This window comes from Genypterus blacodes, unplaced genomic scaffold (assembly GCF_046128005.1).
Source record: "Genypterus blacodes isolate CSIRO-AG114 ecotype Tasmania unplaced genomic scaffold, CSIRO-AGI_Gbla_v1 ptg000133l_1, whole genome shotgun sequence".
Taxonomy (NCBI): domain Eukaryota; kingdom Metazoa; phylum Chordata; class Actinopteri; order Ophidiiformes; family Ophidiidae; genus Genypterus; species Genypterus blacodes.
The window spans coordinates 6,155,610-6,181,140 of record NW_027466935.1 but is presented as its reverse complement, the minus strand read 5'-3'; the positions used below and the strand labels follow the sequence as shown (position 1 = coordinate 6,181,140).

The window sequence follows — 25,531 nt, the reverse complement described above, 5'->3', positions numbered from 1 at the left end:
AAGGAAGACAAAGAGCAGCCAAGACAGTAAAGAGAAAGGACAGACCACCACACCTCCAACATTTATTTGTCTTTTCTTTCCACTTAAAACACGTCATGTGTCACGTCACTGCTGTTTAGTGGTGTTTATTTAATTGTGAATTGTATTTGTCTTGTTTGTTAGCTAGCTCCAGGTGGTGACCAGAGGGAATGGGGACAGGCCACCACAAATAGGGACTGACTAACTACTTGCTTGTTGCTTGCTTGTGCTAGATTTCCTAGATTGAAAATGGGGCCAGATTGAATGATAACTGGCACAAATGTTGATTAAATATTCCTCATTGACACAAAGTTGTGTTACTATAACCAGAGAAACACTGGCAGGCTATACCCAGACAAGACTCCCTAATGTCAGAACGGGCATTTTGGAATAAGATGTACACACGGAAAACAGGAGTTTACCATTTGGGATGTATATGTGACAATTGAACCTTCTGAGCTGGGAGAAAAATGGTGTCTTTGCAGATAGAGGGTAAATTAACCTTGTGCATTACCTTTGGCAAGAACACAGAAACAATTGAACACACACGGTGTCTTTAAGACAAAACAAACTTAGTAATCTTACCAATCACTTTTCACGTGCTAGCTTATGTAACAAAGCTCGACCACAGTTTTAAGGGGCAGCAGGATCGCCCCTTGTTCACAGGTGCATGTTGCATCAGCAGTACCTACGTTTATTTATTTTGTAAAGACTAACAAACCTGTCTATGAAGGTTCTCAGTCAACCAGGTCATGGTAACCAAGGAAGATTGATTCTCAGGCAACTTGACATTGTAAAAGCTTGAAGACGTTTTGCTGCTTTATAACTGACTGGCAGTGATTCCTAGGATTTAACCTCTGTGGAGTCGTTATCAGGGTCTTTGACACTCCTGATTAGTCATTATCAAGGCTGTTGATATTCCTGATTAGTCCTCCTGGCCACTGTGACTATAGTCATGAGAGTCATTGGAACACCATGTCCCTGTGTTTATCAAACGCAACACAACCCCCCACACCCAAACATATGAAAAACAACCTAGGGTCTGCAGTCTAATGCAGTGAGGAATGCACAGACCTGTATATCAGGGAAACCAAACAACCAGTGAACAAACACGTCTCAACTCAGGAGGGAAAACTCCTCAGGACAACACAGCAGCTCAAGTACTCTTGAAAGGGAAGGGACACTCTAACAAGGACAGCATTATCCACATCCTGGGTGGGGAAGACATATGGTTAAGTAGATGAGTAAAAGAGTAGAAAGAGAGTAGAGAAACCACATTTGAACAGAGGAGGTTGTCTACAACATATATCACCCACATAAAAAGCTATCCCCCTCCCAATACTTGCAAAAATATTTATACTCCACTAAAGTACGAAATCCACCACGCCACTATCGAATTTATATTAAATTGAAGTTTTAACATGCATGTAAATGTAGGCCTACTCACTATTGGAACCAGTTACTCAACAATCTTTGATTAGGCAAATTTAAGGCCCAAAGCACAGAAACCACCTCCCTGCACCCGATGGGCTTTCATCACGTCCTGGGTGACAAATGATGTAAAATGGTGTCTCACTCATCATCATTTGGCCCATCAGTATTTATGAGGGCGTGGCCTTCTCCTGCAGGGTGGCACAGGCCTCACAGGTTCCCTTTAGGCCAAACTAATTGTCCTGAAGAGAAACTATTTTGGCATCTCATTATTTCATGCTCTACCCAGAGCTCATGACCATAGGCAAATGTTAGACTATAGATTAACTCTGTTCTTTAAATTACAGTAATAATGTCACAACTCTAAATATTTTTCAAGTCACACTAATAATCTGGTATCTACCATACTTACTACATACTGTTCCCTTTGTTCTGCTTTCTCATTTGAGCAAACTGACGTCACTCCGCCTGCAGCAGACATAGAACAAACTCGCCCAGTGAGTCAGAAATTTAAGAATAATTTCAGTAATCCAGATTCCTGCAGAGCATTATCACACTGGCATGAGGGGCGATCCCTTCATAACCTGTTCCCCTGGATGAATCACGAGGTTAACCAGACTATAACACAAACTCACAGTTTGTCATGTCTGATGGCACAACATCTTTGACATAAAAAGTTATGTTATATATCAAAAACATATATAATGTATTATATACATTTAATTATATATAAACCAAATGTAGCTATTTTAGTTTTGATTGAATTTGTTACTTTTCCACCCAAAAGGCTGAACTGAACATTTTTGACAAACCCGGAAACAATTAACATTTGTTGTTGTTATGAAGGTCAATGAACTAGATATGCTTCAAGAAGGGGATAGTCACATCACCCTCTGGTGGCTGGGTTGGAAGTTAAATGAGCATATAACAAATCTAAATTATCCAGACTTCCTTCCAGATTAAGTTGGTTACCATGGTTCCATTCTGGTTTCCTCCTGCAGAGCCTTTCAAAGAGCACCGACACTGAACCCCTAACTGCTCCGGATTGTTCAATCAAAGGAGCCAGTCTCAATCAAAATGATCAATTTTTTTTTTTGATTGACACTGTTCATCTGTATTAATTTTCCTTGTGGATAAATAAAGTGTCTGATTTATTGTGCACCTTTGAAGAAACCTTTTTATTTTATTTTAATTGAATGACCTGTAATGAGAAAACCTGCTTCCTGTTTGGAAGACTGCTGGAAAAACAAAGGACAGGAGTGTCTGGTTGGAATTCAACTCATTATTGCAGGAAAAGGTACAGAGTAACAGAGTACAAAGCTCATGGCACAGAAATAAGGAGGGTATGTACAACAAGGAGGGAAGGAAAAACGCTGACACTTTTGCTAATAGAAACATAAAAAATGTAGATACTGTAATTCTGGAGGTTGACTTGATTATATAACAAAGAAAATATGAAATGAAGTCTTTGCAAAAATAACAATATTTAAAAAAAAAGACATTAGCACTTACACTGACAGATTCAGTCCTAGTGTTTAACCATTAGGTCCCATTGAAAGCAGCCTTTTCTTTTCACAAAAAGCTCAATTTTGATGGCAAACACTAAAAACAGATGACTGAAACTGCCTTGCACATAATCCGATATCTTTTTGGGCAAATAGCTGAAACGATTGTTTGCAGACAATCTGCTTATTTCTATCTGCAACACTCATATCCAATGTTCATCAAAATGTTCATGAGGCTCTTAAGTGATTCAGGTTAAGAACTCATGTCAAAGAAAACTAAAGTACAGGTGTCATACCCAGGGCAGCCACCAGGGGGACCCAAACAGAATTCAGACTGTAACCTCTGTATGAGTTCCTCTGCTCAGTTTTTGCTCATAATTTCATAGTATTTAACGATAGTAATAGTAATAAGTATTTAAAGTAACAGTCCCTGATTTCGTTAATTTTTGAGTAGAGTAGATTTACGATTAAAAAAATATATACATGCATTTTGGGCAATTGCGTGGATTATTACGGATATATTAATAAATTATTTTTCATCATTCCAAACAGATTTTCAGGGTGCTACTCGATACCATCTTTAAGATTTATTCATTTTCAATTTTTTTGACACAATCCCAAACTTTTGTGATCATGACAGCGTACTCTAACAGGTATACTGATTACAGCTGGTGGACGCTATAACAAATTTCAGAATCTTAACAAATAAAATAATAATAATAGTGGTGCTATAACATATTTAGCCATCAGAACACATTTGAGGAGTGCTATACCACAGTTTGAGATTCGGGGCAACAACAAAATCTGGATGTGCGATTTAGAATTAATTTTAATGTAATTTCAAATGTGCCCTCACATATGAACAACATTGTACTAAACAGTAACTGCTTACCAGGCAATTTGTTTTAAACTTACGTTATTTTGGGCCGGCCCTGGCAGGGGGGAACTCTATAGGTGCAAACAATAAAAATGTTTTTTGGGATATCCGGCAGCTGAACAGCACAAACTGAGCACCACTAACCAAAACGTTTGGCAACAGTCTACAAAAACCAGATGAGTATGACTTTACAAAAAATCTAGTTCATCGTCAGCATCTTCATCATTTCTCACTGTCCCACAAAAACCACATGGACCCTGTGTGATTATTTACACATTTGTCAGAAAAAATACAGTAACAATGGCAATGTCATGAGCTCGGAGATTGAAACTATCATCAAATATACCTTTTATGATTTCTGAACCCTCCAAACGTTCCCCACAGATATAAACATAACGTTGAAAAATTAAGAAATGATTTTGGAACTTCTGACCTCACTTACATTTTCAATGTGACACTTTTTTTTTTCAACACACACTGAACTTTACTTTTTCATTTTTAACAAAAAACCTGATACAACATATTTCTAAAACACAAAATAACAACAGTCTACATGTAAAAATATAACTTTTACATACACAATTTCAAAATAATGGTTAAGTTTGCCATTTTGTTGCATACAATTTACAAACGTCCATGTGTTGTAGCCTTAGTTGGATAGCAGTGAATGGAGCAGATAAAACTCCGGCTCCAGTTTGTCCTGTGTGCGGGATGCCGTACTAGTCGGAGGGTGTTGTCACGGCAACAACAGAGAACACGTCAAAGTCAGTCAAAAAAATTAAAACACTGAGGGGCCTCACCAACCAGTTCAGTCTTTGAGAAAACAATTCCTCCCTGAACAAACACTGCTTTGAAACAGAAGAGAAAAGAAAGAAATGGCACCCTCCTTATATATTGTATATATTTTTTGTACATTTATATATAGATTGATTTATTCAAATAGATTCTTTTCCAGTTTCCGTGCCTTCCTGTTGATTGGGTAGGACTTAATCCGTGTCAAAATGACCACCGACAGAAAACAATGCCGTCAGATGGCGAAATGTCTTGTTTTTTTTGTTTTCTAAACCTTTTGTCTTTTTTTTTTATTTTACATTTTCTTTTTTATAGACAGGTAAACCAGAACAGACAAAAATGTAATCAGAGAAAAAGATTCTTCTTAAAAAAGAGAAAAAACCAAAAATCTGTTTTACAACATACGACCACACACTTTGTACTGAAGACTACATTGGCTTATGGACAAGCCGATCAAATATTGATAAAAAGCAGCTAAGCTATAATACAAGAAGAGACGCGTTGTTCACCATGGAAACAGGGCTGGGATGTGGAATGGGAAAAGGGGGGGCGGTCAAGATTTATGAAAGACTGGGAGGAATGGAAGGACAGGGGCTCATCTTACTAAATCAAGCGTCTGTCCCGTTGGCTCAAAGCCAGAACACGCTGTCTACTTACATATAAGCATACAGTACATTAAATACAGTTTAGTTTTTTATCCAAAAAATACTTTTTTTTCCTTTTTAGCTTTTTTTAAATTCCCAGGTCTGGTAAAAAACCTGACTGCATAGAACCTAACAACTAAGAACAGGTTTCCCTAAGCTTGCATCCTATTAAAACACCAGGTAAATGTCCTCCTCTGGCAACTCGAATGATATGAACTCTAAAAAGGCACATTGGTACAAGTGTGAATGTTCAAATTGCATCTCTGGGACTGCTTAGTTGGGACAAGAGCAAGGAGAGGGGCTCGGGCTCTGGTTTAGGGCTCGTAAGGCTTGGGTTAGCAAAGATGGCAGCAATGGGCCTGGAGATCAAACACAGTCCTGTACTGAGGACGGGGAGTTTGACGGAAAAGGAACATTTCCTCAGACATTCTAAATTGCATTGTCTGTTGCTGGAACGAAGACTGCTGATGTTGGTCTAATCATATACAACAGTTCCCATCTCATAGGAATCCACCCACAGGTCCCAGATCAAATCTTGATGAACTGCACTAGAAACATTCTGTAATGCTTTGAAACAAACCATTCACATGTGATGGTTTGACTTGGGCATCATTTCATTGGCTCCAGCAACAGACACAAGCCAGCCATTTAACATCAAGCAAGACCAAGGCTAGAAACACCTTGAACCTAGAGCTGGGCTGAGAACGGGTTTGAGCTTATGATTCTAAGGATGAGGGAATGAAGGAATCCAAGGCCCCAGGAGAAATCAAACACCCCTCACCCTGCTGATTGTTCCCTTGCTTCAAATGCAGCATTGCAGTGCAGCATTACTATGGTAGAAAACTGTCTTTGTGACCGTCTTGTCTCTTTCTCCAACTTCTCCAAATTAGGGTCCAATCTAGCTGGGATTTCTCTCGACCGTGGCTCATTCAGGCAATCAAAACATCAGGATTGCTCATGTTGAGTGGAGACATTACAATGTAAGGAATGTGCTAAATTTGGAATATAATTCAAGTGCCTGATGCTAAATCTATCCAACGTCTGAAGTATCTGACTTGTAATCTCTCATTTGTATCAATGGTTAGTTTTGAGGTTCTATAGAATCCTACCAAATTCAGGAAGCTTACTTCTCATCCAAATCACGTCTACTTCTTTGAAACCAGGCTTGATGGATGTTTTTGTTTGTTACAGATAAAGGTTTGAGTGATAAGAGATTTCTTATACTAGAAGCTGAACCAATGCAGGTATTCTACTGTGTTGGAGGATAAGAGATCTCAGGATTCAACCCTGCCAAAGGCCAGCCACCAATCACGACACTCTGCTCTGCCCACGCTTAGGAATATCCAATCATTTTGAAAAGACTCAGGACATTGCTGGAACCGATGAATTTCTCCTCCTCCGTCTCCTTCTATCGTTCCTTTTTTCTGTTTTTTCGCATCTGATCAGGGTGATAAGTCTTGACAGATTCATCAGTTTCTTACCTAAAACATTTAGAAGTACACTTTTTCATGACTGCATCATTGGACATAAATGAGCTACCTTCTGTATTTGACAAACCCCAGTCGTTCTGGAGTCCCTTGCTGATTGATAAGCTGATTGAATGATTGATAATTCCAAAAAGATACACACAGGCTTCCTGGGTACAACTCCAGTCCCCTCCAGTCAGCTAGCCTTACAAAGTGTTCACTCCACATTTTGCAGTTCATTGACGTGTCTATCAGCATGTCACACCAACAGAAACACAACATGAATATGCTTTTGCTAACACTGAAAATGTAAAAGATATCAGTTCAATTGGGAATTTATGAGTGGGGGAAGAATGGACCCACCACATGTGTTTGTCTTCCATCGTTCCACTCCTTTCTATGTTTCTATGATAGTCGGAAAGCACATGTTTCAAAATAAAAGCTCGTTCTTGTTGGCCCAACTTTGGCTGATTTTTTTTGTTCAGTTCACTCAGCAATGTCAGCACCTCAAACAAGCTGCAGGATTGAAACATATTCCACCTACAGCTAAATGTATTCATAGTGTCCTCATTATGTCTAAAACGTGCAGATTTAATGGGTCTGTGAGTTTTCGGACCACTTTTGCAACACTTCTTGGGAATTTTTCCTGTTGTTTTGACTTTGTTGTCGTTTCTCTGTATGTATCTATAATGATTTGTTTGCATCCATGAGGAGATCAGGCACGGCTTCATCCACAGTGTGGCGCTAGATTGCCATTCAGTCAGAGATGGCGCAGAGGCTGCATTCCACAGCTGCGCAACTTAGCTTTTTTTTTTAGCCTCTTAAACACTTTGTGATATGTTTTGTTCCATTCTGACCCCGCCCCCCCCCCTAATATTCATTCTCACAACCTGCATCCAGTTGCAATTTTTCAAAGCATGAATCATTTCTTTTCCTTTTTCTCACACACGTTTATACATAGAAACATTTTTGTTCTTCAAAACTAGGAATGCTGATAAAAGATGATGAGATTACAAAGACGTCGTCCATTTTTTGTCACTTGGTATCAAAGCTCCCGTAAGACGCCGTCATAGCAACCATTTTAACGTCTCCGCAATGTCAAATCCAGTTCATTTCGGCTGGAGATGCAAAATGGCAGCAAGCAAAGTAATTCAACTCTGCGGGTTGAGTTTGTCTACAGAAGAGGAGACAAAGGCGAAGACGACGATGGGAGACAGACGAGAGGAGGCTGATTTGATTGGTCAGGCTGCTGTTCTGCTAAATCTGATTGGTCTGTCTGAAGCATCGAAAGGGTCGAATTGTTGTCAGAGTGGCGTCAGAGGAAGTGGTCACTCATCATCCTGATGAACTCTGGCACCTTGGACCTGGAAAGAGAGGGGAGCAATCATATTTAACCTATATAGCTTTCCTGTCTAGATAGATTGTTTGTTGATAAATAAAGGACAAAAGGAATCCAAAGAAAACTACGAAAGTGTGGGATAACAAGGGAAAAGAGTCATGGTGCCAGAGTTCTCCTACTTCTTATCTGGTACAGTTGACACAGCCATTAATGTTTCGTGTTCAATGACCATGAAACCTGCACAGACCTCCGGGGTAGGAAAGGAGGGTAAACTAAGCTTCACTTCTTTATCCAATGTCATACATGCAGATAAGAAACTCAGAGTGTTGTTAGTGCTAAAGCTTCTTATCACTGAAACATGCCAATCACTGGAAACACTGAAACTACACTTTACAATACATCATAGAGAAAAGCTCTTCTTTGACATATTCTATTGTGTAATATCACTGAAACCTACACACTCTTCTACAGTACACACTTAGTTTCTATTGAAAAGGAAAGGAAAACATCACACACACACATGCAGGTGCCTATTCTTGTGAAACATTGAGAAACGACAGAGTTCAGAGAGGTCAGAGAGCTCATATTTCCACCAATGCCAAACAGCCCTCTGATTTATTATCTAAACCCTGACTTTTACTATCATTATCTATAAATCAGACGATCACGTATAGATAAATAAGTTACCATGTCATTTCATTGTACAGTGGTATCGTGGCTATCGTCTTCTGCTGAATTTGGATCATTATAGGTTGATGAACAGCATCTAATTTGTCTTTTACATCAGTTTGCATGAGACGTCCTAGATCTGGTTCATATCAAATCTCTGACAATGTGGCTTTTTACATTATTTTAGTGATTTTTGGGAAATTTACTGGGTCAGTGAAATCGTTTTTTGTTAAGCTGTAGCATTTTTGGATTGGATTCTGAATTCCTATGAAAACAAATAATGCTTTAATGCTGTGATATCTTGTTTTTTTTCTTTGTGTACTATTTTTCCTTACAGCATGTTTATCCCCACAACATTCTCTTATCCACTTCATGTTATGGGGTCCATGGAACACATTATTTAGCCTCATGAGGTTCCATTCTCTTGACTACAGCCTGGTAAGTCAAAGTCAAATACCTCAAAAATTATTCAACTGAACAAAAAAATAACCTGAATTAGGTAATTTGGATGTAAATTTCCTGAAAATCATTTAATTTTGTGAATTCCCAGCTGTATCGCATTAAGGCCTGTAGTGTGAACATACAGTATCTTATTACCTTAATCTGAAATTGCACCTGTTGATAGGGCAATCATACAATGGAAATTCCAGATTTGGTTTAGACCACATGTCGGGATATGTTGCAATCTTCCAAAGTTAAAGGAAGTGCAAACAAATCCTGCGTCCTGATTTCTTCACCTGTCAGCAGTGATTTAGGATCGAGCGACTGTAACGTTCACTCTCTATAAGCAGGGAGAAATGTTTTGAGTTAAGGAGCCCTACACTTGGTGATTAACACTCAGTAGTGTTGGCAGGTTTGTTTATGAGTGAAATCTTCTGACCATTTAGGGAGGAGGAGGTGTTGCTGCATTTTACATTTGTCCCATGGGGTTTGAGCCATCGCCCATGGCAGCAGCGGCGGCGTGATGCGCAGCGGCCAATGAGAGGGGAGTCCCGTCTGACGTCACGGTCACCTTCTCCTCCTCGCGACGCTTCAAACAAGCTGCCTTCGGATTGAGGTTTCGCTCTGGAGGACAGAGAGGAGGAGTGAAGAGGAAAAAGAAGAAGAAGATGGTGAACACTGTTATCAACCCCAATGACACACAGGTGGCACTGCCCTCTAATGGTGGCTGGACAGCACTGCATATGATGACCATTCTGTATGTACAGTGTTTTCCTTTTAGAAGCTTTAAAGAACAGTCTTCCTGGATCACAAGCTGTATTATCATTTACACGCTCATATATAAAGATCAAACTTATTGTCCTTCAGGTCAAACTGACCTCTGACTTGCTGTTCCAGGCTGAGGATGACGGCCACGGCCTGATGCAGGATCAGTAACTTGGTCTGGGGTTTGTCACTCTTCAGGTGAAGCTGAACCATCCTGCCAAGTTCCTTAAAGGCCTCGTTGATGTCACGAACGCGAAGCCGCTCCCGCGCGTTATTGGCCATCCGCCTTTCCCGCTCCCGTTCCATCTTCTGCTCTGGAGACAGGTCTTCATCATCGTTGTTGCTATGGTGACCAATGAGGAGCAGCAGGAGGGGTGTTTGTGGGTGAAGGCACAGTTAGTATTTCTGGGTGATTATAGGTTATATACAAAAAATGTTCGTTTTCATCATCAATATCCAAAAACTACAGCTACGTCGTGTAAGGGAGCGACACATTTAGCTGTTTCTCATCACACTTGGTCACCTCATCAAAGTGCAGAGGCTGGTTCCTCACACAATCAGAGCCCTCCCTCCAAAAAGTTCCACCCTAATATGATGAAATATACCATTCTAATCATCTCAGTTGCTAGCTTGGAAATTGGTAATTTGCTAGAGGAAGTTATTTTCTTTTCTCATTCTATCAATTTTACATCTTTCAATTTGCCTGTAATCTTCTTTGCTTCGTTATCTTTGAGAATTACCTTCGTATCCAACTTCATCTTTTCCCATTTTACGTTTCCCTTAGACACAACAGCACCCCCATGTGGCCATTTACATTTTTTATGCCCTGTATAGGTTGGCTCACAACTCTTGAACAATAAGGTGCAGAACCGGTCCATTAAACTGCATTTCTGTATTGAAACAACCACTATGTATTTTTACGATCATGTCTTTTCCTGCCTAAACATGTTTTTTTTAACCATTTGCTTATTTTGCATCGCAGTTCTTTCAATGCTTGCACAACTTTCATCCAATTATCGCCACCGCCTGTATTTGGCTGAGGCTGAAAAAAAGTGTTTTTTGATTTTCTTAATTTTTATCTATTCCTTTATTATTAAGCACATCTTGACGTTACAATTTCTGAGTCGTAATCACACAAATATGGCAAATTTCAAATCCTCATAGACCTATTAGACACAATTGATCATTGGCCATTGATCAATTCTAGAGTGAAACTGCGATTTGGTTTGAAGTTCTCTGAGCATGATGTGCGAAAAGCATTTGAGGGTTTTGATGCAAGTGAACGTCTGTGAGGTGGGCGGGGCTACACAAATCCTGACCTATCAAGAGCTTTGAGGTCCTTCCCGTCTCCGTCCTCCTTCTTGGTATCCAGAGATTTGCTGTCCTGCAGGAGGTTCTCGTCCCCTTCGTCCTCTGATTTGATCTCCGAGCTGACAGGAGAGCTGCTCTGACCCTGCAGGCCTCCGGACAGAGCTGGAGGATGAGGAGGAGGAGGACAGAGAAAGGACAGGAAGAGACATGATCAGACATTACATAGATGTAAGACAGGAAGTGTTTCACTTTCTCTCGACCTCTCTCTCTCTTTGCCTGCTTCCATCTCTCCCTGTCTCTGTGTCTCTCTCTCTCTCTCCCTCTCTGTCTGTCTGTCTCTGCACGGTGCGGTCTTTATTTGTTGTCTGTATGGATCCGTCACTGGGTTGCTGCCAACTTCTATGTCAACACTAATTATGCACACACACGCAAGTGCGCACACACTGTCAGCCATTTTGAATCTCTGTCTGCCTGATTGGAGGCATTTTCTTTGCGGCTTTGATTGATGACTTGTGTTTATATATTGTGTAGTGTGTGTGTCTTTCTTACAATAGTTGCTTATTTACGCATTAATGAAACGCCTTAAATAGCCTTTAACTGTGAAAACTGTCTCTGTGCTGCTTAATGAAGGCAGGTACACACTCACTAAAGAAGAAGAGGGCGTCACCATGACTCTTAATTGGTCTTTTAATGTCTCTGTGTCGTACGCTAAATATGTCAACACAAGGCCAACAGCTTAAACCAAGGCAAACAACACACAGCACTCTACAAAAGTCTGGTTTGAAAGCATTGGCAGGAGGAGCTCAGGGTCTCACCCCGGTATGGGTCGGGCTGGTTGAGGTCTGGTGAGGTCGCTGATTGAACAGGAAGCTGAGGGCCCGAGACCTGTCCACCCATTGAGTGTCCCCCACGCAGACCGCCCACTCCACCGCTGTCTTCTCTGTGAGGGCCCACCTAGACAACAGGAGGAAACACACATGGTCAGTGGGTCATGTAAACACACACACATCCAGAGGATGAGAGGATCTGATATTATTTATAAATATATTTTACTGTAATAATTCTTGTAAGTGTAATTTTATATTCAAATTCAGTCAATCCAATGTGTGTAAATTTAAATGATTGCAAGTACTATTCTTAAATTAATCACATTTAAATGTAATATTCTTTCTTTCTGCTTTTCTACCTCCATCCTTGCCGATAATGTAGTGCTGTCTTTGGCCTGTGGAGGGCAACCTCCACCTTTCTAAATCACTGAGGAGCTCGCTCTCTCACTCGCTCTCTCTCTCGCTGTTTCTCTCTCACATGCTGGCCCTCTCTCACCTCACACACAAACAGACACACATATACACTTCATACATACATGTTTATTCCAGTCGAGTTAATCTGAACATTGCTCAGATATGAAAACCCTGCTCTGCTCTCCCATGGTGCTTGTGTGTGTGTGTGTGTGTGTGCGTGTGTGTGTGTGAGAGAGAGAGAGAGAGAGAGAGAGAGAGAGAGAGAGAGAGAGAGAGAGAGAGAGAGAGAGAGAGAGATCGTGACCCAGTGCATGTCTCTACACTTAAATGCAGGCGTGTCTAACATGTATACTTCACACATTAGAAATGAGTTTATGTTATGTGTGTTTTCAGTGTAATATGTATGTGTGTGTGTGTGTGTGTGCAGCAGTGCACAGCATCTCTGATCTCCCACAGTGTCACTGTGTGTGAGTGTGTGTGTGCTTGTGAGTTAGACAGATGGATAGGAATCAGCCAACCTCACAGGATACAGACACACAGACACACACACACACAGACACACACAGACACAGACACACAGACACACAGACACACAGACACACACACACACACACACGCACACAATTATCTTAATGCCCATATGTTTAATTGTGGGATTTTTAATTCCCAGAGCATCGCACTCCATCCAGCATGGATTCACTATTTTGGCACAGATTTGTCTCTTTTCTCCCTCTCTTTATGTGTGTGTGTGTGTGTGCGTGCGTGCAAAAGGCCTATTCTCACAGCATGCTGTGCTAGGCTCTCTCTCTCTCTGAATCTCTGTCCATCTTTTCTAAAATATCAGGACCCTCACTTTTCTTACGCTTTTTCATTCATTCTTTTAACTTACTTTCTTATTTTTTCTCCCTCTTTGGGCTTTTTGTATCAATCTTTTCTTTGTGTAATTTTTTAATTTACCTTCTTGTACATGTACAGTATCTAGTATTTCTCTCTCTCTCTCTCTCTCTCCCCCTCCCTCCATTACACACAGTTAATCCTGCTGGCTGACAGTGAGGCCTTGAACGCCACATGCCAAACTCCCCACTCGCCTCCACGCAAATATCACAAAATGTCGACCGGCTTTCACAGCATGGGAGTACGTGCACATGCATGTGTGTGTTTGTAAGCATGTGTGTGTATCTGCACGTTTGCAAACTTGTTTGTCATTTGCCTCTCATCTTTCTCTCTCACTTTCTTTTCTTTCCATTCTCTGTCTTTCCTCATCGCTGTGAGTCCCAAATGTAAAATGGCAGCAGCAGAGGGAAGTAGTGTTTAGGAGAGAGAGAGAGAGAGTTTTGAATTTTTAATGGAGGGGTTTTATATTTTAACAAGCATTTTTTCCCTCTGCCTTAATATAGTTCAATGCAGAGAGAGAGAGGAAGGGAGAAAGGAGCGGTGCAGAAAAAGAGGACAGGAGAGAGGCAGATAGAGGTGGAGGAAGGAAGAGGGTGGTGGTGGAGGAGGAGAGACACTGGGACAAAAAGTGTTGAAAAAGACACACCCTCTTATTTCATTAAAAAGTTGGATACAATTAAGATGGAGGGGGACAGGAAGACAAGAAAGAGGGCGTTAAAGTGGAAAGAGGAGAGGGAAATGATATTGATATTGATTGACTATTATTATTAGTACCAGTAGTAGTACCAGTATTAATTTATATTAGTAAAGCAATAACAAAATATTATACTATCCTTATACTTATTATATTAAATGCATTTGCAAATCTATTTAATTTTATTCCTTTTTTTTAAATCATTATTATTTTGTCTAATTTAGCCATCTAAATTCTACAGGATATACGGCTAATTGCAGGGGTAAAAGAAGATGAAGATTCTTGCTGGTGCTATTAGCTCAACCCTCATGGCTTCATAGTGTTCTCCTCCTGCCCACAGCTTCATGCAGCGTCATGCAGCATCGTGCAGCATCATGCATCACTGAACACAAGCATTACATTGTTTAACACTAGCATGATGTAGAAACACTTCACATCATGTATAGCAAATAATGTATTTAAATGGTGTAAGTGCCACAGAGTAATTTGTGAAAATGTTTTTGATTTAGAAGAAATTTACATCTAAATTCATCAACAATTAAACAGTGAATTTTTGAAATGGAAGATAACATCTGAGCATTATTTCACATGAAACATTTTCCACAGAGACCTAAAGTACTTCTCCTCCTGTGAGTAATGGTTGAGCCATGTCACTTGTTGAGTGGGCTGCTCTTCTTCCTTTGCCCAGCCAAGTCTTCATATAAGGCAGATGAAGCTGACGAAGAGGAGATCTATTGCATTTCATGTTTGCTCCTATACTCGACTATGAAACCAGGTATAAAACCCAATCACATATATGCTGCTTATGTGTCAGCCACCCACCAAAATGTTGGAATAATACAGGAATTTTGGTGGAATCATTTAGTATTTGTCCTTGCAAATTACATGAATAAAGTCTGTGGTTTCGTCATGAAATGCAGTAAAGACTCTATTACAATATTCCAAAAAGCACATACAGTGAGCTATTATTGATGTGGTGCTAATATTTTTAAAATTACTTTTTTGTTTTCAGGAAGAAAAAAACAGACTGGGACTCGTAGCGTATAGCAACATCTCTGTCTCTGTGTGTCTCCTCTGCTCCACTCTGCTGTCTCTCTCTGTGTGATGGGTCTGAATGGCTGCAGGATCAGGTTGGCGGAGCTGAGGCACAAAATCTTTTAGTGGTACGGAGTAGCGGACCATACCGGACCGCACCGGCCTACTTTCACCCCTGGCTATGTTTTTGATGACGGTTTCTGTTTTGACCCTCTGATATTACTGATTATATTTTTTAATTTCTAAACATTTGCGCTTTAAATATAAATAAAAACACTGAACTATTGACAGTGTGTTAAACAATAATCTGTGTTTGAAAAAAAATTATTAGAAATATAACACACACACACAAACACCGGGCAACAGTCACTCTTCTGTTCAGACTAGACTTTTGAGAGAAAGCACACGCGCGCACGCACACACACGCACACAGAGAGAGCTAAGCGCTGAGGCTGGAAAAGTGCAGCAATATTTTCCAGTGGCGCGTGTTTTCTATATTTTGGAGCTTTTTCCATGTAATGAGCAGAGTGAGGAACGACAGACTCGCTGTCACTTAAAATATCCAGAAAAAATAAAATTAGAGAGGAAACTGAGGGAAGAATGAGGCTCTGGGAAGTGTTAAGGTAAAATGTGTCCTCTTCACTTTCCTGTTTGGTGTCTTGTGGATTGGAAGAGAAACATGTGCACTGATCACTAATTCTGAAAATAAAAAGATTTCATGAATTCATTATGAATTCATCTGCATGAAATCAACAACATGGACTTTTTTACAGACTGTAGGACTTTACAGCAGATGTCAGATTTGCATTTAAAATAGTTTCTGTGTGTGTATATACAATGTAGGGATCTGACTGGAATGCCTATGTGTGTTTCTCTCTGAGTGTGTGTGTATGTGCACCTTTCACATCAGTCTACCACCTGTTTTCTCAGTGTTATGACCTCAGCCTACAGGCGTCTCTGACTAACACTGCCAAACTACATACAGCTGTGCATGTGTGTGTGTGTGCCAGAGAGAGAGAGAGAGAACTTTAAAACACAGCAGCACAGCAGGAGAGAAAGAAACTAGTCACATGTACAAGAGAATAAACATAAAGAGACACAAAAGAGAATAACAAGAGAAAGATAGAAAACAGAAGAGAAAGAGGTCAAAGGAGTGTGTGAGAGTGAAGGAACAATGGATTAGGGAAAGACAGTAAAGAAAGAATGAGGTAGAGTGGGATAAAGAGAGACAGCAACAAATAAAATAAAGATGTAAGAAAACTTGTGAGAGAAGAAAAGAGAAGGAGGGATGAGTACAGGACAAAAGATAGAGAGAAAGAAACCTAGTCGCTCCTCTTCACTCGATTTCAATTTTCTCTCTTTTTTCATGTCTTCCTTTTCTTTTTGTGAAAAGTCTTCTGGGTTGTGATTGGATGGAAAAAAACACAAAAATAACAAAGGCAAAGGTTGAATGACGAAAATGATCAGGATGTGTCTGTGTGTGTGTGAGTGACTGCAGTAATGATTAAAACACATGTCTGGATGAGTGTTTATTGCAAAAAAACTATGCCTTAATACTTACAGTGCAGAGCATATTACAGGTGGGGCTAAAGATGAAGTGTATATGTATAGTGGACATAGTAGTAGAAAGATGCCAACTGAAGTGAAGAACAATGTACTAGGTGCAGCTATAGACAGTGGGGGTGGTTTGAAGTGTATTTTTAGAGTGTAAACAGTGTAGCACATTGTGCTGAAGTGTAGTTGGCAATTGGATGCACCTGTGTCTAATTGCCACAGCTGCAGCTGAGTAATCAATCAGGCAATAAACTATTTATTCTTTTTCCAGGGCGACTGCAGCGCTGTATGCTGGATAAACGCAGACGGACAGAACAGGAAGCTGAGAGACCAGAGGTTGATTGGTTAAGTTTAGCTAGTCTGTATTTTAGTTTGGAAAGTTAGCATAAGTATAAGCATAGCAAAGTAGCATCTTTTCCTACGGGCAGGCAGTTGTTGTCTCCAATGACTATGCCTTCAATTCGAGTTCAAAGTTTGGTTTTATTTGTGTCCAGTAATAACTGATTATGTTTTGTGCTCATGAAAAACCAAAACATGCTCATGCATCATTATCAGATCCGTATTACTCTCAAATGACAACACGCTGCAAAAATCACTTAAAAATATATATATTTACAAATCTATTTGTTTTAAAGTATTAAGTATATCAGATAACCCATTCTGTTATAACGCCCACATGCACAAGCACACAAAAACAAACACATATTTGTGAGTGGACATTAGGACCCTGGGGCATCCCCATCTGCCTGTATTTTTTCAGGCTGCAGATTATGGGTTGATAGAAAAAAGCACACTAATTAAGACTGAGGTTTGGTCAGGAGGTTTGCTTGTGGGTCTTTGTGTGTGTTTGAGGGTCCATAAGTAAACTGTTATAAAGCACATATTCATGCAATTTTATGCTCTCGTTACATTTTCCAAATTCAATGGAAATGTGTTTTTTTTAAAAGTGTTTCTTTAAATGAAAGTAAACTTTAATGTTTTCTTTCTCCAAATCACTTCATAAAGCTGAAAGCTTAATTATGTTTTTCTTCTCTTCACAAAGCAGAAATGTGGTCAGAGAATCCTCACATTTTTACCAAAAACTAGTTTTGGGGAAGTTTAATATTTAGTATTTTTTTGGAACAACATTCAAGTCACCTCATAAATCCAAACACCAGCATCTCTGTGTTCCAAAAACTGTGCTGCACATGATCAAAATGAGGTGGAAATGACAACATTCTCAAGAGGGAAGAAACACAGAAAACAGAGAGAAGGGAGAATGTGTCTGTATCAAGGGGAGAGAGAAGAGAAAGCTGGATGCGTGAGAAGATCATCTCTGTGGGAGCCAGCCAATAACACACGTGTACGCGCTGCGCATGCACACACACACGCAAACACACACACATGCACGCACACACACACATCAACTCTAACACAGGTGCTCTCCATTTAGAAAACACTTCAAAGTAAATACTTTAAAAAGAAACAGAGCGAGAGAGAGCGAGAGCGAGAGAGAGAGAGAGAGAGAGAGAGAGAGTAGTTATTCAGAAGTGGTAGGGGTTCTTTCACGTAGTAAAGTCTAGTTTATACATTCCACTTCCACAGAACTGGTAAGGTCAGTGTGATGTATCATACATTTCCTCAGCCTCTCATATCAGTGGCCCACCATGTGCACATCTGGACAGATGACTGTGTGTTTTTGTGTGCATATGAAGTAGGAAGTTTCAGTGGATGCTCTGTTTGAGGAGAGTGTGTGAGTCTTTACCTGCCTTGTTAAGTACTTCTGTAACTGAGGTCTTGTGGCCCGTAGGACCACAGGTGTGGAATGCCATTTGAAATAGACTGAAGGTTTCAAAAACTTGTTTTTTTTAACCCAACAAAATCACACTTAGGTGTAACGATGATGTGAAACATTTGTCTGCTCTTACCATGAGAGAGTGTCGGTTGGCAGACAGCAGTCCTGTGCCATAACCGCTGCCCAGAGCTCCCATGGCCCCATTGTGCGTGTGGGCGGAGCTGATAAGGCTGTGCATGTCGCCGTGCCCACTGGCCATGCCTGTGGACGGCCCCACCGCATGACTGCGCAGGACGTGGATGGCATCGTCCAAACGCTCCAGACGGTCCTCAATACGACTTTGCTGCATAGAGCACAACACAGAAGCACGTGAGATTCTCTGCTGAACTGGAACAATTTTATGCCAAAGTATTGAGAGCAACATTCAGGTTCTCCTTTAGGTTCCCTGTCCATCACAGTCCATCGCAGGGCATACATAGACAAACAACACTCACACTCACGCAATAGTAAGGAAGAATGTGAAGGATTATGCATCCTGTGGGGAAGGACAAGTCTCTGGGTGACTTCTACTTTCTTTTGGGGCCTCAAACGCTGGAGTATCATCAACATGAAGCATGATGAAACTGTACTTTCTTTAGATAGAGGGGGCTCAAAGCTTTGTTCATACAGATTAAATACAACAAGAACCTAAACAGACTCTCAACTCCTGTATGTTCCCTGATGTATACATTTCTGTGTATTTGTGTGTACGTACCAGAGAGTGCAGTGGAGCCTCGTAGTTTGGCGAGGATGCTCCCTGTCCCTGTCCATTTCTTGACCACGCGGCTGAACTTGCAGCTATGGCACAAGAGATAAAAAGACATTGGTAGGACACAAGACAAGATTTTTTTCTGCCTTCTGTCGCGCCTAAGTTCCTATAGTACTTTTCTTCCGTAATTCCGTAATTTAAATTGGGATCAGAATTTATCAATCAACAACCACCTCTCAATTATTTTCTTAATTATGTCGGTTAAACTTGAGAATGGGTCGTTCCGGGTAACCAGAGTGTTTGCTGCTGTTTCACATAGTCAAGCTACTTTGTATCACTACGCTAAGAGTATCTTAGCAAGCTAAAACTAGCATTGCCTTGTTGTTAGAATATTAGTCCATGTGTTATAGCTTCATTTAAATTAGCGACAGTCCTTTAATGTTTCCTCCTCCCCCCACACACTTACAGTATATCCATCTGTGTGTTAACAACCCATAGTCAAGCTACTTTGTATCACTACGCTAAGAGTAGCTTAGCAAGCTAAAACTAGAATTGCCTTGTTAGAATATTAGTCCATGTGTTATAGCTACATTTAAATTAGCGACAGTCCTTTAATGTTTCCTCCTCCCTCTGCACACTTATATCCATTTGTGTGCGAACAACCCAGAGCCCAAAGCCTTTCTTTCTATTTTACACCATAAAGAAAGAAAATACTAGGATCGCAATGCCAAATGAGACAAAACGTCTTTACACACAAGTACAAGGGGTGTCTCATCGTATCCACTAGTGCTACTTGGGTATAATGGAGACAGAAGACAAAAGAAGAAAAACAAACCAAATCATATCTCATAGCAGAAATGCTAATATCAGTCTTTTGTCTTTGAAAGGTACAAGTGCGTCATTAGCGTGGGCTCTCAACAGAATAAACAAGCTTTGTGTGTCTCCTCTTTTTGCCTTTTGTCTGCTCCTCTGTGGCTCTGAAGGGTACTATCTGAAGCAGCAGGTCTCATTAGCTGGTAGACAGAGAACACAGAGAGCAGCTGGTGTGAATTTAGATTATTTTGAGTTTCTGACTGCAACATTTTTGTTTCCAGTAGAAGTGAAACGTATTGGTAGCTCCTTTCTGTGGCTGAATCAGGTTTCACATTCATGTTCACCAGAGGGATTGTTTTAAAAAACACATCATTCATGTTAACTTCAAAAACTTAGTCAGAGTGTATGCACGTTTATGCCAGCAGACAGCAGTTTTTCAACGTTTTAAGCATTTATTCATTTGTTGTTTAACTATAGCCTTACAATTTCATAATAATGTGAGAAACGATGTTTTGTCCCAATCAGCAGATGTATGTTTATGTCTCAGTATAACACTAAAATATAGTTATCTTGCTTGTTGAATTGCTACCTTAATACATTTTCCTGTGATGGTAAATAGACTGTATTTATATAGTACTTTTCTCCAAAGCACTTGATTAAGACCTCGCATTAACTCATTCATGCCCTGATGGTAGGAGCCAACAAAAAGCCAACCTACATATCAGGAGCAGTGAAGAGTTCAGTGTCTAGCTCAACGAGACTTCAACAGACTCTAGGAGGAGCGGAGAATTGAACCAATCCCCTGATGACCTACCATACGCACCCAACTACCCCTTCACTCTACAGGACTACTACTCTACATTCTAATCTCCATGAAAAAACAATCTCAGCTCATCCCAAAGAGCTCAGTGACTGTGACAGTCTGCCAAAGCTCCTAAGTCTTCCTCTGTGTGTGTGTGTGTGTGTGTGGTTTGGGAGTGGCACAGTCCTGAAGAGCACTCCTGGGTTTCCTCTAACTTCATCCTGGACCATGTCCTGGAGATCCGTCATCGACACCAGGAGGTGTTTGAAGGACAGGGGGTCCTGACACAGTTTCATGGTATGTGTGTGTGTATTTGGTCTCTGTGTTACTCTCTCGCTCTCTCCTGATTGCATATTGAGTTCACCTGGCTGCTGATCTCCACCTGTTCTTCCTCTGCAATCAATAGATCCCTTTATAGCCAGCTTGTCTACCCCCAATTCAATACGGTCTACCAGCCTAATTCTCAGTTGTTTTTGTGCCAGCCTGTTCATCTGTATTTTGTATGTACTCCATTAATCCTTGGGCCAGACCTTTGCCCCCTGCCTCTTGGTTTTCTGCATGTGGGTTCAGCTTTGACTCAAATCTCACATGGTCTGCTGTAATTGTCCTTGTGAAGTGTTTAGTTTCCTTTCATACCCAGCCTCTCCTCTTCATCTCCTCTCTACCCCTCCCACTGGTAACTCTGACCTATCTCTTTAGCTTGTGTTCTTAGATTTTTTGTTCCACCGTATTTCCTCTCCCCTCTCCTTTATTCATATTAAACGCTCATTCCCGTATGCAAATTAATGAATAATCACCTGGGTACATTCATGTGCAAATACAAATATATGTACTAACAGGTGGGTAAATTATTCTGAGTTGCACATTGTAAAACACCCTTGCAGAATTAGCCTCAGATATCATTTTGCATGTAGTTTGCTTTAATAGGCTTCATTCCTAATTTGTAAAAAGTGGTGTTAGTCTGACATAATGATAAACACCAATTATGGTTTAGCAGGCAATATCCCAGGCAGCTATAATGGTGGTGGGGGTGGGGCGTGCTGGGGGTCGTATTGGGTGGGTTTGTGAACAATTTGTCGAAGTGGTGCTCATAATTAAAGCTATCATTCACTGAAAAATATCAAATGGCGTGCGAGGAGGCGACAATTACAGACAAATTTGTCACAACTATTATTAGTAAAAATTAATTTTTCACTTTAAGGAGCTGGAGAATTTGCATCATTAAGCAGAAAGACAAGTAATTAAGAGGAGAAACAAAAGGAGGGGGAGGACAGACAGAGCCTTCATTAGTCTGTTATTACTGTTTTATTATTTGGCGGAAATTAAACAATGTTACAATGGGATGATTGATAAGTAACCTAGATGTTTTTGAGTCTTTTATGAGACTGAAAGGTATTAGTTTTCATTTTAGTTTTATTCGTTCTTTTAATGATCATTTTGGAGAGGTGTGACCTTGTTGTACGATGCTCAGTCTATGCGCTTGTGAATGTTTACCTGTGAGGGAGGGAGGGGAACCCACTGGAGTGGAGGGATTGGATGAGAAGCTGTTGTTCGTCTGGTGATCTGGAGAGTAAATCTGAAAAACAAAACAAAATGACATTTAAGACACTGAAGAATAGAAAACAAAAATAAATTGAGCGTGTGTGCGTGTGTGTATGAACACACATCTGTGCTGTACTTACCGATGCAAGTGCTTTCCCTAAGGCGTCGCCTGTCTGAGAGCTGCTGGCTGCTCCGCCCTGTGATCGGTTAGCTGTGACACACACACACACACACACACACACACACACACACACACACACACACACACACACACACACACACACACACAATTAACTAAATATTGTAATTGTTAACAATTCAGTTATTCATCAGATTTAATTTAATTAATGTTTACATTGATACACACTACACTGCTCACCATGTTTTGTTAAATAATCAGTGACGTCATAAGGTATTAAATCAAAGAAAGTATTAAAAGAAAGTTAAGCTCAATATGCAGTGGACATGAACCTTTAGAATTTGTAGGACTTCTTCATTGATTACTTATCAGATTCAATGACATTCTTGGTGTGGCCATAAAATGTATTGTAACATGCAATTTTTCACACTTAATTATGAATGCATTATCACTACTAAGTTCATAAACTGGATATACTGCAAAAGGAGAAATAACATCTTTGATTTCGATCACTGGAACGACATATATACTGAACTATATACAATACGGATCTACTTGTTGGCTTTTGGCGATTGTTTGGTTGCATCATACAAATTCTATTAAGTTTCAATTGATTCAATTCACCACTGGAACTCCTAAACCTGTTTCAAACACGTGAAGAGCTCAGAGGAGGAGGACCACATGACACACACACACACACACACACACACAAACACATGCATGCACACACACACTCCTACGCATACACACAAATATATTCTGTCATGGTGAGAGTGAAGCATATGTTTTGGGGTTAAAGCCTCATGTCTCATCACACCACACCACTGTTCTGGTAAACCATGCAAAAGATTACACACACACACACACACACACACACACGCACACACACACACACATAGACACACACTCACACAGACCAACTTGATGCGTAATTTAGAACACATGCAGTAGAAAAACTTTTTCATTATATGGGAGCTTAAAGTGGTGAAGAAAGGGAGCGTCTAAAAGATCAAACAGCCTGTCTGTCTGTTTTTATTTCTGTCCATTTTTGTTCTCAGTATCTGTTTGTTTTCCTTTTTTTACTGTTGTGTCTTCATAACAGATGTAAAGCCCAGACAGCAACAAGATAAAAGACCAATGTAAAGCCAGGAACAGACCTGAACATTAAAGGAACTTACAGCTGATTTCCACCAACAAGAGTGATTTTTGTTGTGACAATCAGAAAGAAGTACAAGCTGTGGACCATCAAAGTCATACTGTTTGAAAAGCTCCAATGCCTGAAATTCTTTTTGGCCACTTATAATACATTTTGCATGAAAAAGTCTAGATTTGGTGGAGGTGGAGGGATATGGGAAACACGAGATGAGAAGAGAATTGTAAGGGAGGACTATAGGCGGGGACGGACTGTAGTGCATCACACGACACTGCTAGCACACAACAAAAACGGCATTAAGGATACGGACTGGCTGATAAAGTGGGCACAGCTGGAATATCTAAAGTTGAAAGTGTGGCCAGCCCTTTTGTAGCACTGATTAAGACATAGTACGATCTTGGCTATTAGCAACATGACATGAGAGGATACAAAATTAAGATTTAGTTTCACTATTTTCTTTACATGTATTCCTGTGGAAGGTTCCCTCTCAAAGTTCACAACCAGTGATATAAGATGTGCCAAGGCTGACAGCAACATGTGTATTTCTGTAGATGGACTGGAAGAATATGATATGACCACCTATTTTCCTAAGTGGACGGCTCTGTAGTCCTTATTTGCATCATTTTCTGCTTTATTCCCTTAATTCTTCTGTTTACTACTTGGTCAGAGTGTAAAAACGTCTGTAAACACTATGGGTCTGTTTAAATGTGCATGCGTGTGCACATATGTCGTGTTTATAACACAACAACGTCAAGTTTTTTATTAGCTTCATCTTGTGCTTACACTTATCTGTGTGTGTGTGTGTGTAATATCTCCTTACAATGTCAGAAAGGTCTGTCCACAAAAACAAACAATCTGTTTCTCATTGCCATCCTATTTGTTCTGCAGCACTCAAAGCAAGTGGTCCATATGGCAAGCTGTGTGTGTGTGTGTGTGTGTGTGTGTGTGTGTGTGTGTGTGTGTGTGTGTGTGTGGGGGCACGCTCGTATGTGTGCATGTTTTTCAGTACAGTTAAATTCAGGAAATAAGAAAGCAGGGCCGCCCCCTAGCATAAGCCGTCTATGCAGTTGTTTAGAGCCACTATCACTAGGGGGGACACCAGATGAATGCCTGCCAGTACATCTGCAGGTTTGGAGGCTAACTTCCGGTTAGCCATCTGCTAACTTGAACAGGATTGAAGTCATTTAATTGTGTGGATAGACTGTGGACATTTTATGATATGACCAATGAATGAAACTAGTCATTTTTTTCGGCATTACAAAACATCCAAACCAATTTATCCACTGTTTTACGGCTACAACAGTTGCAACCCGAGCTCCATAGGCCTGTGGTTGTAACCTGTGTGTCACCATGGTAACGTAGAGGCATTGTGGGTAACGTAAAGGGCAAGTTTGGGGCAGCTCCATCATTGACAGCCACAGAAATCGCCCCTCAAAAAGCATTTAGATGTGGCACTCAAGGTCGAAAAAAAAAAGAAAGTTGGAGATGGAAAAAGTAACACAGGAATTTGACTGTTTAGGTTTCTTTCTTCCTCATCAAAGTTGTTTATTTTAATGAATTGAACAGTAAATAGCCACAGTTCATTTTCACCTGACATCCTGGCTTAACATGATACATTATACTATACATACTATATGTGTTGAGCTGTCAGATTGAATTAGATTGCACAGGTGTACCAAATAAAGAGGCCATTGAGTGTATATGAGTCATCTTCTCCCTCCTCAACATAACTGAGGTCTTTACTGAGGCACCACAGCCTTCTAAATCATCCACCAACACTCCATCTGCCACCTCCTAAGAATCAGTTGTCGCGCTGGACCCATTTGACTGACCATCTGTCCTGTCAGATGCAGACAGAACAGATATTGTACATGGAGGGCCATT

At 40.4% G+C, this 25,531-nt stretch overlaps 1 protein-coding gene across 8 annotated transcripts in view; it reads right to left on the bottom strand.

Moving 5' to 3' along the window:
* Window positions 1-2,711: 2,711 nt before the first annotated feature.
* tcf4 (transcription factor 4) overlaps window positions 2,712-25,531 on the bottom strand; it is a 146,661-nt gene continuing 123,841 nt past the window's right edge. For 6 of the 8 annotated variants that reach the window (XM_076164005.1, XM_076164006.1, XM_076164008.1 and 3 more), the window contains 9 exons: window positions 22,496-22,566; window positions 22,308-22,389; window positions 19,205-19,287; window positions 18,584-18,793; window positions 12,074-12,212; window positions 11,267-11,420; window positions 10,061-10,290; window positions 9,656-9,806; window positions 2,712-8,097 (listed from right to left, as the gene is read on the bottom strand). In XM_076164005.1, the coding sequence (XP_076020120.1) occupies window positions 8,049-8,097; window positions 9,656-9,806; window positions 10,061-10,290; window positions 11,267-11,420; window positions 12,074-12,212; window positions 18,584-18,793; window positions 19,205-19,287; window positions 22,308-22,389; window positions 22,496-22,566 (1,169 nt within the window). In that variant the 3' untranslated portion in view covers window positions 2,712-8,048. Of the gene's footprint in view, window positions 8,098-9,621; window positions 9,807-10,060; window positions 10,291-11,266; window positions 11,421-12,073; window positions 12,213-18,583; window positions 18,794-19,204; window positions 19,288-22,307; window positions 22,390-22,495; window positions 22,567-25,531 lie in introns of all 8 variants that reach the window. The other 2 variants (XM_076164010.1, XM_076164011.1) reach the window with 1 other exon arrangement.